The sequence below is a fragment of the Solea senegalensis genome, linkage group LG17, assembly GCF_019176455.1.
Source record: "Solea senegalensis isolate Sse05_10M linkage group LG17, IFAPA_SoseM_1, whole genome shotgun sequence".
Lineage (NCBI taxonomy): Eukaryota > Metazoa > Chordata > Actinopteri > Pleuronectiformes > Soleidae > Solea > Solea senegalensis.
The window spans coordinates 12224563-12239440 of NC_058037.1; the positions used below are offsets into that span (position 1 = coordinate 12224563).

The window sequence follows — 14878 nt, forward strand, 5'->3', positions numbered from 1 at the left end:
ATTTGACTTGGGGGAGAAGGGGTAAATGTGGAGAGGGGGTTGAGAAAGTGTGGGTGTTTTGAATACCGACTGTACGAGAAAGAATGTGCGTGTGAGGGGTGAGGCTGTGGGGAGTGAGTAGGGGACAGTAAAGAGATGAAGGGACATGGTAGAAGGGGATGGGGTTTTCTGCCCTGAGGCTGGAGCCCTAACTCACTTAAGATGGTGTTAGATATCTCAGACAGACACACATTCATAGTCGATGCTTCTCTCTGCTGGAGACAAGCTCAGCGTGAGCGTGAGAGCATTCTGTAAGATGAGGCTCACGTATTAAATATCATCACCATCAGCCAAAAAAACAATTGTTGTAAATGTACTCCAGTGAGATCAGATTATGTTACTGTTGTGGCTGGTTCACCACCAGTGTGTGTGTGGGTGTGTGCGTGCTGAATGGCAGCCATTCTCTCTGCATGTAGTTTACAAACTTTGCCATCTATATGCAAATCCATGTTATAATCATTGTCTTGTGGAGCATAAATCCCTTAAAACAAAAGATGTCAGTTAAAAAAGGAGGGCAGGGAGACCACCCCCTCCTAATACCCTCCCCCAACAAGACCCCATTCCACTGCCCCGTCTCTGTATCAAAGGTGTGGTCGACTCGTCTCTGTGGCTCCGGGGGACACTACACATCAACAGCCATGGCTCTATTAACACCCACCGTTGGACACATCTCTATCTAATTAACATCAAGACTGTATGCTCACAGCAAAACACAAATGTTTATCAATAAATAAAAAAAGTGTTGACATTCCACTCAGGTGCTGAAACAGTGTATAAGCACTGCTCCATTTCAACCATCACTCCCGTTTATAAGGCCTTAAGAAGAACTGGTCCTGGCATGTAATTAATTCCATACGCCCCTCTCTCCCCTCCCTACCCTCTGTGGCTAAACTGAAAAACCCCACTGGGAATTAGGATCCTTCTCTAATCTAATGAAATACTTCACATGACGGGATGCTGGGAGCTGGCTCCCATTGGCAAAATGAGCTTTCGTAAGTATTTCTGAAAATTCATCCTCATATGTATCGAGCGGCTGTCACTGTGTGAAATTCTTTTCCCACCAAGAAGTTTAGTGGTTGGTCGTGGGCAGAGACAGTGGTTTCAGCACTGTAAATGTTTTTGTACAATGGATAAACATTATTTTTAACTGAAGAGCTGCTGCAATACAGGATACTTCATAAATATAGGGGCTTGTTCTTTTACACATACTATAAAAACACGAGTAGTAAAGTATGATGAATGAACACTTCCAAATTAGAGCTCAATAACTTAATTAGTGACAGTTTGGTCTCAATTAAAAGTGGAAAAGGTATTATGATAAATGGAAAAACTACAACAATTAAATGTGGTTTTACTTTTTACTTAATGAAGCTGTGGTGGCCAAAGCAAAAACTAACTCAGAAATCACTCACTCATGCCGGGACATCCACACACAACATCGCAAACTAACCACACCCTCAGGACAACAATGCCTTTGGCTGCACTCAAAGGAGAAACCACTTGCTTTGCTTCTTCAATTTATAAAAACATGTACACAGCTGCATTTACTGTATGAAATGGGATCACATACCTGTTAATGTTATTGTTCCAAGCATTGGTAAACCTCCAAAAATATCAGGATTCTCCAAAAAATATAATGATAAAAAAATCAAATGGTTAAAAAAATATACTGGTTTTTTTTAAAAAAAAGTGCATCTGATGCAATCTTTGAACTGAATTGCTTCCCTTCGCTTCACTTGTCCGCACACTCATTAAATCTTTGCTTCTTGGAGTTGGCACCGTCTTCACACTGAGGCTGTCCTTCTCTCAGTCTTTTCTTTCTCTTGTTCTCTCCTCTAGTGTTTCTCAGTCAGAGTGACCAAAAAGGAGGACTACACACACATTTCAACAGACTGACACACATGTCATGTTAGGACCACCCCTGCCTCCCTTTTCCTCCCAGCTCCCTCTCCTTTCTTCAGCTGTTCTGAATGACCCCCCACCCCCAACCCCACAGTCTTCCTCCTCCTCCTCCTCTTTCCTCATCCACTCACGCTCTCTCCACCCGGGATGACTGGAGCCCATCATGTGATCTTTCACTGAAGAATTTATCTCCTACTATTGTACATGTTCATACTCCATATAACCCCATTCACAAGCCACCAAACATAAAGTTACACACATCCTTTGTTTCAGGGAGGGGGGTGGGGGGAGATGCCCCACTCTCTCCTTTCTGGCCTTAAAGGTCCAGTGTGTAAGAATTAGACTTTTACATTGTGTTCCAAAAAAGAACACAAATTACTGTGGTAGTTCGACTAAACACGTACTTTAAAAATTACATGTAAACAAAATCAAAGTTCTTAAATTTGGACTAAAGGCCCAGTAATACTAAATTTTGATTTACGTCACTCTGTCCCAAAAGTTATCTCTGTCACTACCCTACATTTCTCCATGCGTTGGTATGGATGTTTACACAATATACTTCTTCTAGAGGAGAATACAGAGTACCAAGTTTCAGGCATCAACATAGCGACCATTAAAAGGGTTTTTTTTTTATTGCGTTTGATCTGAAATAGACCGATATGCAAGCGGAATTTGTGGCAGTGGAATGTAAGACCGCTGTCCCATGAATGGGGAATACTACTCATTGATGTGACAAGTGGCACTTTCAATATTTCCGTATGTGCGACTTTTGACAGCTTTATTCCCTCGAATAAAACCACAGTGCGACTGTGAGTGAAGTCGCTCTATGTTTTACAGTTGTTTCACTGCTTTTTCATCGTTTTTTTTGACTGACTGGAAGATTAACTCTATACTGCCCCCACAATTTCTGGTAGTATTGCTCCTTTTCAGCCGTCATCGTAAGCAAACAATGACGGACAAAATTAACACAAAATAGGGACGAAAGGCAGGATAAATGGGCCTTTAACTGGACCCAAGATATCCTGGCCACCCTACACATGTTCTACAGTTTCCGCCCAGAAATAATAGAAGAAATGGGTACACAGAGAAAGAAGAAAACAACAGCGAGTAAAGTCCAGGCTGGTATATTAGTTGGACTGACAAGGAGACAGTGTTTATGCTCATGAATGCTAGGAAGACTCGCGGGAATAGCACTCAACAAGCTAACCACTTTTGCCTCATACTAACATACTGAGCATTAGGGAACTATGGTGGCCTTGGTGTGCCAGAAAGGACGCCATTTTTCTTAGTTCACGTAGCAGGCTTTTGCTTCCAAAAGTAAAAAGTCTGCTCTAAGCTAGTTTGTTTGTTCAGGCTGCTGTAAAAGCATGGTGGCACCCATGACTAAAGAAAACATAAAATGTTTATTCTAATGCTATGAAAAACAAAACTTTATTTTAAGGGAATTATACACATATGCAAACATACTTGTGGCAAATGCGATTAAAATGTATTACCTGTATTACCCTAAATGTTACATGCTGGGCCTTTAATTTTGTTCCGAATTAAATTAATGTCTCCTTCCTTCAGTGTCCTGTCCTGTAGAGGGATGTTGATGCTGGCAAGCAAGAGGGAATTTCTGGACTTTATTCGGACAAAACACTCATCATTTATTTTTAATTGGAAATGGCTGATATTTTTGTCGAAATCAAAACTGATGACACTGGAAAGCACAGTTTAGGAAACCCCTCACACAAGTCGCTGTTTGAGGCAAGAATACACACCATGGACCTTCACACAAACCAGTTAGTGCCTGCCCCTCTGAATGTAAATAACCAACCCCCATTTCAGCAATCCAGACACATTTAATTCAGCTTTTGTCTGGGGGGTGGAGGAACTGTAGGAATGCAGATAAATCCACAGGTACATACCAGCATAATCAGATCTGTCACACTTCGGCATTGTCCCAGAGGAATGTGTGAATTCCATATAGAGGGTTCTCAAAAAGGTGATAACAGCAGTAATCAAGTACCGTCTGAATGCAGAGATCCCCAAACCTAAAGGTGTGTAATCCAGTAGCCAGTTGTTAATTCCCCCACATGTTCCAACCCTCAATCAAACAATATCATCTAAACATTTAAGTCAAATCAAAACAAGCTGAAATAGACAAAACGTGTGAACAACCAAATTATCTTTTTTTATCTGATTCCACTTCCTGTGAGGTTCTTTAGATCCACCTAAAGGAGAGAGAGATGTGAATACCAAGGTCTTTGCCTATGAATGGGAATTGCTTTTTTTTTTTAATCAGTGGTAAGACTAGTAAGTCTGAGAAAAGCGTAGAGGAGGGAAAGACAGAAGATAGCCGCAAATCTAATGAGATATATTCAGGGGAAGGTTATAGTTTTATTACACCTGTGCTTTATGTAGTGTTAGAGGTTAGAGGTGAAAGACTCAATAGATTCACCGGATCACAGTCATTTACAAAGAATCTCATTCTGACATGCCAGCTTTCTGTTATTGGAGTGAGTCATCTGGTGTTTCACTATCTCTACTATAATGACCACTTTGACAGTCTGAGCTGAGTGGACAGTGAGTCACACTGAAGGGAATTTAAAAGAGTTGTATGAGAGTGTGAGAGTCGCTCCGTTGGGTCGGTCCTTCCTTTTCCTCCTCGTCCCTGCCAACTTCCTTCATATGACTAATGCACATCAGTCACATTCCCGAACGTCCATACATACAGAGCGGTTTTTCATTTTGGCACGCACACTCACATTCAGGCCCGCAGTGAGCAGTATGGGAAATATTTCAGCAATGAAGTATCAGCAAGAATGTAACTACGACGTGAACAAATCCCACAAACACAGCAGCTTTGAATTGATCCTGCTAACAAAAGTGTGTCCATGTGTTACATTCGCCTGATGTCAATAATGCTGTCAATGTACCAAAAAAAACTGTTAAAAACAAGTCAAACTAATCAAAATGTGCACTGGATGAAAAATCAATTCAATTCTCTCATTTCAAATACACGACTAATCATTTTTTTCCCCTGTATATTAATTAAATTAAAAGTTTCAGTGGATTCCCAAATATATCTGATTGGACTTTTGTTTTGAAAACGATCCACAAGAACTAGTGAGGCCCGCTGCGTAAGAATATTTAAGAATAATCTTATCATTTATTTACTAGTATTTAACTCCGACCACAACAATAAATAAACTGTGCTGTATTTTGCACTTTAAAGCGGTTGTGTTGAGGTCTGAATAACGCAGAGCCAAGAATGGGGGGTGACGCCCCACATATCTCGATAAATCAGAAAACATGCCTTGAGTTGAGGAATGTTTGAGGAGGGGTCTTGAATGGAGAGGTGGGTGGGGGGTTGGGGTGCTGCGTAGGCAGCCTGTAAAGAAGAGCATGACATCATTGAACTGCACAGAAGAAAGCTCCTCCTCCTTCTCCTCTTTCAAGAACTGGATAGAATGATGTTGAAATAATTGGAGGAAAGGGAAACAAGGACTGTGAGTGTGTGAAAAATGCCCCAGATGTGTCATTCAGCTCCTCTCCTTTCTTATCAACCTTTTTAATAATTTTTTTTCCTCTTCTTTCTACGCCGACCCTTTTTCCTCCCAAATCTACTCTCCCATCTACTTTAATCTCTCTCCCACTCCTCTACTTTCTCCTCTCAATCATCTGTCCTCACAGGCCGCCCGGCCCACCCCTCCTCCAGTGTGTGTGTGTGTGGGCCGGAGGGATGGTTGGATAAAGAATGTCGGACAGGAAGTGGTCTTTTCTTGACATCACCACTTCCTGTTGCACATTTCCTCGAGTTACACTTCATTCTGTACTCTGCACAGTCTGTCCAGAAACGCCTTCCGCCTTTTCTTGTGCGGATGAATACTACGTGATGGCGTGTGATATGACGAAGACTGAACTTGGGAAGTCTCAGATTCACGGATTTCAGGAACGTGTTTTGTTTGTTGTTGCACTAACACAATGGGCGGTATGTTTCAAGCTATCGACATGAGTGAGAGAATGTCAGCAACCTTTCTAATGAGCTCCCTTTACTACTGTTGTTGAAGTCATATGACCTATGACGACGTTCAGTGAAGAGCAGCAGCACTTGCTTTCGGAGGAGTGCGTAAAACCAGCCTTTTGCCATCTGTTTTACTTGTCTTCACCATTTCTTAGCATTCCTGACATATCTGAGCAGTTTAGCACTGCAGTTGTTCTTATGCATCATCTTGGCTGCCAGTGAGGACTGGGTTAACGGGAAGGGGAGATCTGAGGAACTCCAACCTGGAGCTTGAAAGGGCCTTGGTAATGGTCTGCATTTACAAACAAGACAAAGAACTTCTCAACTATTCAAAAAAACCAAACTGGTTTGACGAGGACGTAAGCTTTGAAGTAAGCGTTTAAAAGACTCTGAGTGAAATCAAACTGAAAAGACAGTACTGTAGAGGCAAGGTTTTTAAAAACCAAATACGTTGTAGATAAAGGCCCAAATGTTGCTCAACAATGAAGCGGCTCATGTTGCCTGCGTGCCAAAAGAGTGGGTTTCCACTGCTACCCAGCTGCCTTTCATGAGAACCGGACCAAAAATGTTCTTCACATCAGCTCTTATCCTTCATGCTCTTCCTGACTGCTTATCCATCGTCCGTAGGACACTATCTCATGTGCAGCTCTGTTAAACATTAGAGTTTGGCAGAGGTCCACAGACTTGTGTTTAAAATCTCAAGTGTGGTGTAGATGTGGAAAAAAAGTCACCAATGGTGAGACTCTTTGAACACATTCTGCCACGTCTTTCAGTTAAAATATGACACTGAAAACCATGAAGCTGAATACAAACTTCTACATTTTCATTTGAAACAGCATTTTCAAATAAAACGATCTGCACCCAGACAACGCTAATGCACCTACAATCTTGTATCACATGACCATTCAGGAACACTAGGCATGCCATTTTGACAAAGTTTGTGAATATTTAAATATCTAAATACAGAAAGACACAAACGCAGGTTATGGAGATATCAGTACTGAAACATTAGGAAAAGTTCACTTTTTGTTAGATGTCAGTCCAGCAGCTCAGATTTTAGTCAAATTAAGACAATAATTCAGTTTTTTTAAATGTTATGTAAACCCGTCAGTCTAAAGGTGTTTACATGACACTAAAATCGAGCTAGTCTTAGTCGGCCTAACATACCTGGATAATGCGATTCATAGTCCGATTACTCCTGCATGTATATGCTTAGTCGGGCTGGAGTTGGACTTGGCGTTCTGCGTATGCACCAAAATGATCACATGTTCAAAATAAACAATAAACTATAGAAGTAGAAGGAGACAACGTACAGTACAAACTGCAGTACTGTTGTTGGAAAAGAGCAAACAACATGGTGTTGGCGAGAGCGAAAGCTATGGAGACGACCTGATTTTGGACTGGTGAAGAGAAGAGATGTAAAGCAGGTACAGAAACATACAGAACCACAGCACGATCCATCTCGCTGTTCACCGTTTGTTTTTCTCTGACGTAAAGATCAACAGGAAACAAATTCAATAAACACTAGCTTAAAGAGAGATACAGCGCCACCTACGGAGGCAGAGTCAAACGTACACGACCAAAAAACAATTTTCTCCTCCGCATGTATACTCAGACTCCCCAAGTTGTCCGACTGGCTGTCTTAGTCGGACTATGGTCTTAGCTTGATTAAACTGTGCATGTAAACACACTGACCCACTTCAACAATAAGCAGACCATGCAGTTGTGTTTAAGTGGAAGTAAAAATGCTTGCTTTTTGTCTCAACGATTGTGTCTTTATATTATTGTCTATGTGGGACCATACAAAATGAAACTGATTTAATTTGATACAGAATAGTTATTACATTTGTGTACAATCAGCGTAAACACAGGAGTGATTTCTTTTTTACATCTTAGTCCAGCTCTTCTTTGTTGATCTGGGACCACACTCACAACCCGTAACACAATATCCTTTAATCACGGTTGCTATGTAACCCCCAGTATAAATACAATATATTAGACATAGCAAACATTATATTGAAAGTGTCATAACTGATTATGCTATGAAGTGCAAACATTTCTTTATCCGTAATCATTCAATTACAGCGACATACTGTCTTATAGAGGGACTTATCTTTATTTATATCTACACATTTGGTACAGATATAAGTAAAACTGGGCGACAACAGGTTTTTCATGGACTTTACAAAGTTACTTTGGAGCTGACTAGGCAAATCTCTGAGGTATCAAGTATCCAATAGCATGAAGCTCACATTTAATTCTTGCGTCACACATAAGTGAAAAACCACCCCCGTGGACACCTTCTTGGCACTTTTATACTGAAGATTTAAAACCATTAAATTCAAGGTAAAACACAGGATGGTGTACGGATACTTGACACATTTTAGCAGGGGGTGTATCACTATTAAAGATGGAGGAAAAGGAGGGGTCGCTTACATTCCTAGTCCATTCCCTCAATCCTTGGTGTGCCTGGGGGAGGTTAGGGGTTGAGGAGGGAGATTAGGTTCCCTGATGCCGGGAAAGATGAGAGAGGAGGGCCTGCAGAAACAAACGGTTCCTGTGAGTCTGGCAGGGGGTCAGTTTGACCCAATTACTGTAATTCCTGACCCCTGTTCTAATTTCAAATGATGTGGCAGACACTTTTTGATTTGTGTGTTCACTGGTCAAGACCACTTGTTTCTTTAGTTCCACTGAAATAGAATAAAAAGTCCAAGTTTAATTGTAATTTTGACTTCAAACTATATTACAAAAGCTTTTCTGGGGGACACAAATTTTTCACTAAAACATCTTGTTTAACGGGTTACACGTAGCGCCGAGACCACAAAGAATGAGCATCCCATGTTTTGACTGAACAAATCTCCTTTGTACCCACCTAACGACGTTTGAGACGAGCGGACAAATATAGTTGCACTTTTATCTGATGAAGAGCCAGATTTTAACAACGAGATTTGGTGGCGAATAAATTCAATTTATCAGGTGACTAGTAACATAACTCAACTTCGCTCAGTTATCTGGATTTTCCTTTTTAAATGAACAAAGCTCTGATAATTGGTATTGATTAGAATATTTTAATGGCCATCTATGTTGACAGACAGCCGCTCACTAAAAGTGTTTCTTATTCTCTTTTGTCCTGTGTATCCTTACAGTACTCCCGACATAACACATGACCTAATAATATATGCAGCACAGATGAACATAATTGAACTACTGACTGGACAGTGATGGATCTTGAGGGACTGAGGAGCTTTCAAGCACTCAAATCTAAAACTCTGCCTCCCTAACACTTTCCACTGGGACTTCCGCCTTTTCTCCGAGGATGGACAAATCATTCTGATGTCAACTCAGAGCTCGGCTGATAAAACCAGTGTCTGTTCACACTTTCAGTGCAAACCACGGACAGCAGATTCCCTAAAATGCACATTAGAAAAACACATCTCAATAAGGTTTGCTGACTGTAATGAGTCTTGTCAGCTGGAATGTAAAAGGAATATGGCCAGAAGACCACAAAGAACACTCTGGCAGCTGGATCGTGTTATGACTGTACCGCCTGGATCCATATTGGTTGAGAACACACAGAGTTTAAGTGAAGGGCGAGGTCCCTTCCACAGGCATGATGAACATTTTGGCAACACAACTTTGCTCACCCCCACAAGTGAGTCTGAGTAAGTCCATCCCAAACTGAAATCATTGCCACATACATGAACTCGTACGCACACGCACACAAGGCGGCCAACATATCCACCTAATACTTAATGAGAACTATAACCAAGAAGCAACAGTGTTTGAAATTGTATTTTTAAAAGTTCAGTGTGTACAAATTAGTGACATCAAACATGAGAATGTATACCGTAACAAACAGAGGACTCCTCCGCTTGCCTTAAGTACACATCAAAGGCTTATTATAAGGCAACAAAAGACAAATGAACGTCATTTTGAAGCAGTTACACATAAGCATACTTAATGGGCAGTACATTCAATTTATGCCAAAAGAACCCACCAAATGTAACACGCTGGACCTTTAATGCTTGGACTGCTGCATGCATATTACTTCATTGCTTATTCATGGATCTATATAACAACAAACTCCCACCACAGGTCGCCACAGCCGTTTGTGTTATTTTGCAATCATTACTTTCTTCCAGATGCGACTTGAAAAACCCAGAGAGGGTTTTTATTCATGAAGATAGGAGGAAGGAAAACAAAACAAATTACATAAAAACATATAAAGTTAATTGAAGTTTGTGTTAACACTCTTTTTTTTTTTCCTCGATCAACCAAACATCAGCACGAGTACATCATAATTTATCACTGTGCTGCTCGCTCTTCTGTAGGATTGTCAGACTATCTGACACTGACGTGAGGTGAATTGATTTAATGCGGTAAACAAACACACACACACACACACACACAGTCAGCATTATCTCCCCCATTAAAGCTGTGCCTGTGAGCCGTCTGGGAGGGAGCGGCCACTGTTTCTCGCCAGTGAATGACATCAGCTATGATGTCATTCTGCACCTCGCACACCCATGATACTCACAGCTCAAACACACATGCAGGCTTCATATACACAGCACACAGCAAATCTCACTGAGATTAATCTGCAATATTTAGCCTTCTGCTGGAGGAAAAAAGACTAGTTTTAGCAACATTCACATATGACTGTGTCCTATTGTCTTTCTTTCTTTATCCTCTTTCGTTGACTCTCTTTTCTAAAAAATGAAGAAACATTTCAACATTGGTTCCCTCAAAACTCTATTTTCTTTTCTGTAAAAAAAAAACCCCAAAAAAACATGTAAACTTAGCATTCTAAAGCCTCAGGACTATACATGCTTCCTCAGCCAGTCTGGCACAGGAAGAAGTTTGAAACAGATTATAAGAGCAGGTTTTGTTATCTATGCTCCCAAGAAGAAGAATCCGTGCACAGGAGGAAAAAAAAAGAGCAACAACCACGCGTTTCCTTTGCGAAAGACCAAAAAACAACAAAAACAAGCAGCCGTGGGCTTGGACTTGGCAAGCGATGCTATTGCCTTTTTATAAATTTACCGAATGTTTCTGCAATACATTGTCAAAACACGTCTGTTTCCACATCGCCTTGGCAGGACAGAGTCACCTTGTGTGAACCAGCAGATTCAGTGTTTGTAATCAGGGAGGAATCAGGACACTGGACATCAACTCCACAACATTGTCATACTTTAATACCAATTTAAAAAAAATGATTCCTCCAGCAATTCAATTAAACATGTCATGAGAGATGATCGAGTTTCCTGCCACAGAACACAAAAGGACTTCATGTGCAATAACAGACACTTTCTCTTTCTTTCTCTTTTTAACTTTTTGTGTTTATATTACACTAGAATAGACACTGAATATACTACCCATTAATAGGGGTATAACTGCATAAGAATAAAAATAGTGCTTTGTAACTTTAGAACAAGCCTTTTGCATAATTAAAACTACAACAGTTCAAATAGACAAACCAGCCAGAGCATGCTTTGTATTTTGAAGATACAATTTACAACTCAAAAAAGAAGATTTTTGGTATTTTAAGGCCACCCTAGTTCGGAATCCTCCATAGCTGGTGCCAATAAATAAATAATAAATAAATACCGTATCTGCAGAAAATTTGATAAATTCTCTGGAACAACATTGGGTTGTTTGTTTCATACGAGTTGTCTGTGCTTTAACTGTAAACACTCATACCTGACAGAGAGAGATTATGAGTGTGTGTACTTGCACGTGTGTTCGTCTTTTGATCTGCAGCTCGTCCTTTGTTGTCGCTATCTGAGGGATTCCTCTCCTCTTCCTGTCTCCCACAATGCTTTGCTGTCTTTATCAGGCTGCACAAGAGGCAGGGCAGAGCTGTGATGTGAAACTAGGCCTTTCACTCGTCCTTGTCCTCTCTCCGACAGTCTGTTGTGTTCCTCGCTTCCTTTCACTCCCTGTGCACTCCTTGAATCGGTCGCCTTGAAGCTTTTTCACAACTTCACTTGTTGTCTGTCAGCCTCTTGTTTGGATTTTCAGCAGTGAGAGAGTGGGAGCGGGCTCTGTGGTGTTCAAAATGTTTGATTCAATTGCTCATTAAATTAAATTTTCATGGGTCCACTCTCTTTTCCATTCAACGCAGGTCAAGCAGGTCACGCTGTAACTGCCAGCATTGTAACTCTATCTAAATTAATGTGAGTGGATCTGCCATCACATGCGGTGTTATTATTCACTCAGAGGGAAAAAGACTTTTGAGGTTTTGTTTTCAGTATCGCTCCATATTCATTTTGCATGATCAGCATCATTTGGCTCCATTTCCATTAGCAATACTTAATCAATAGTGCACGATATAACATTTATTTCAGAAACATCGGAACATCGTAACAATCAACTCAAAGAGAGACCGAAGTAAAAGACGCCAAGTTGCTTCACCTGGGTTTAAAATTACTCGCTAATTTTAGTGAGAAAGAGGCTTCACATTGCAGAAATGATTTTACCAAATGAAATGGTCCCTTCTGGTCTGGGGATGAGCTGGAAAAAGTCTAAATCATTAGGAAATGCACCACAAAGCATAAACGGAAGAAAAATGTCATGTGACCAAATCATGAGGACAGACCGTGTGTCTGCCAACTTGCATGAATCATGTTAGATATGTGGATTTATTATAAGATAAAAGAAGAAACAAAGCAAAACAAGTTCCTAGTTGTTTTGTTTTGAAACAGGGTTTCTCAATAGCCCTGGTCCTGGTCTTGGGGATCCGCTGCCCAGCATGATTTACAAGTTTCCTTGCTCACACACACCTGTTTCAAATGGTTAATCAACAACCACTGCAGAAGTCTGATAACGACCCACTTATTTGAATCAGGTGTGTCGGAGCAAGGAAACTTCTAAAACATGGAGGGCAGTGGGTCCCTAGGACCAGGATTGAGAAACCCTGGTTTAAAAGGTATAAAAAAAAAAAAGAAGACGTAGAAGTATCAGATACCCTACATTGACAGAAGGTCCTCGCTTCATTAAATATCCTATTAAACAGGTTATTTGACATTTGAGTTCTACATGACATATTTCTGTGTGTTTTAAGTAGTATAGACTTACTACTCCCCCTGGGCTAAAACATATTATGATGTGTGCCCGTTGCTTTGTGCAGGGCATGGGTCACGGCCTACTAAATATTTGGGGAAAGCTCACACTCACACCCCTGCCTGCAGCCCTCCCAGACTGAGAGAGAGACAGGACAGACAAAGACAATAAACACAACGGCGCTTTGGACATGGTAGGCGGCCGCTGCGGGAGATGCACAGAGCACAGGTTGATGCACACGTTGGACCAAATGGCAATAAATTACAAGAAGCCGATGGCTGGTAAATGATTCTAAGGTTAGTGTTAGTGTTTTTTTGTCTCCTAATGTAATTGTCTCCTCAAAGGATCATCCACTTAACCATCTGTAAACATTTCCACTTCATAAAAGCCACACTTTACTCCATTACTGTAAACATTACTCTGTGTGTGTGTGTGTGTGTGTGTGTGTGTGTGTGTGTGTGTGTGGCTCCAACCTGAATGTAGGTGTTCCCTGTGTGTTGATGAATAGATTAGTTTAGGATAATGCAAATCCTGCAGAGCCCCAAAGACATCTGCACACACACACACACACACACACACTGAAAACTGACCCAATACAAACAGCCCTTCCTCCTGCCACTGCTGAAGAAACAGTACCAAATCCCAGACACAAACACACATAAACATCACTTTGTGTACGGCTTGCCGCACACAAAGATAAAGTAAATAAACAACAAGCAGTACACACATACACACACATACACACACATATGCACACACCTTCTGACAGGGTGTTGTCCTCCAAGTGTCCATTAAGGCTGTTCATGCTGGAGATCTGTCCATTTTTCTGCAAAGCCTGGAAAAAACAGATCCACACTCATTAGGGAAAAACTAATAATTGTGTTAGTCCGATTAAAACGGGATTTATAAAACACATGGAAACAAGTTAGTCCGACTGAAGCTAATGAGGAATCTGTCAAAGTCAGACTAGCAAACGCAGATAATGCAGTTGAGAGTGGAGCTGCTACTGCATGTACATGCTGGCTCCTCAGTATCTGTATCGGTCCGATACTGGTCAATATCATTGGTTATTGGACAGCTAAAAATACCAAATCTGATACAAATCAAAAATCCTGTATATATAAAAATGTAAATACAAATCAGCAATAAGCTTTTAGTCATGTTATGGACTGTTTATGACTTGTTCATGGGAGAAGAGTATTTGGTACACTGTCGGAGAACGATGTCTTAGAAATAGCTAGAAATGACAAAAATGTGTTGTCATCAGCTTCAGGGTTTAAAAGGTCTGAAAATGACTGTATCTGGATCAGTATTTGATACGGATATGCGGTATTGTGCTACTCCTCCAGCTTAAAGAATATAGGATATTTTACATATAAACAACTAGTCACACACTAAACCGAAAACTGGCTGATAGGAAGAAGCTGAAATGAGGCGTTTTGTCCCATAGCAGAGCAGAGGTGGACACACTTGAGTACGGGCAGTCGTCATGGAAGGAATGGAAACATACTAACTGTGACCCTATTTAACAGTTTATTTACTTTCTTCCACAGAGTTAGACGAGACCGATGCCACTGGTCTGTTTGTAAACGGAGCACTGAGCTCGTGTCCAACCACAGTTTGTAGCCGCTCACCATCACTCACTCCATAATGGTTTTTACCATCGTACAAAACAACACATAAATGCTTTTATCTACCCATCATGTTTTATGTTGAGTGATTCAGCCTTGATGTTGTTTTAGGCCTTTAAACGCTGTATGTGTGTGTGTGTGTGTGTGCATGCTGCCACTGTCTTACAAAGCCATAAACTGTTTTATTGTCTGACAGAACTATTTATTGGTAAAAGACAAAAAAAAACAAAAACAA

At 40.8% G+C, this 14878-nt stretch overlaps 1 protein-coding gene across 2 annotated transcripts in view; it reads right to left on the reverse strand.

The window, feature by feature from the left end:
- Positions 1 to 14878, reverse strand: part of akap12b (A kinase (PRKA) anchor protein 12b) — a 41879-nt gene that overhangs the window by 8253 nt on the left and 18748 nt on the right. The window contains exon 2 of one of the 2 annotated variants that reach the window (XM_044049746.1): positions 13772 to 13847. In XM_044049746.1, coding sequence (XP_043905681.1) covers positions 13772 to 13847 — 76 coding nt within the window. Of the gene's footprint in view, positions 1 to 1609; positions 1950 to 13771; positions 13848 to 14878 lie in introns of those variants that run through there. The other variant, XM_044049747.1, reaches the window with a different exon arrangement.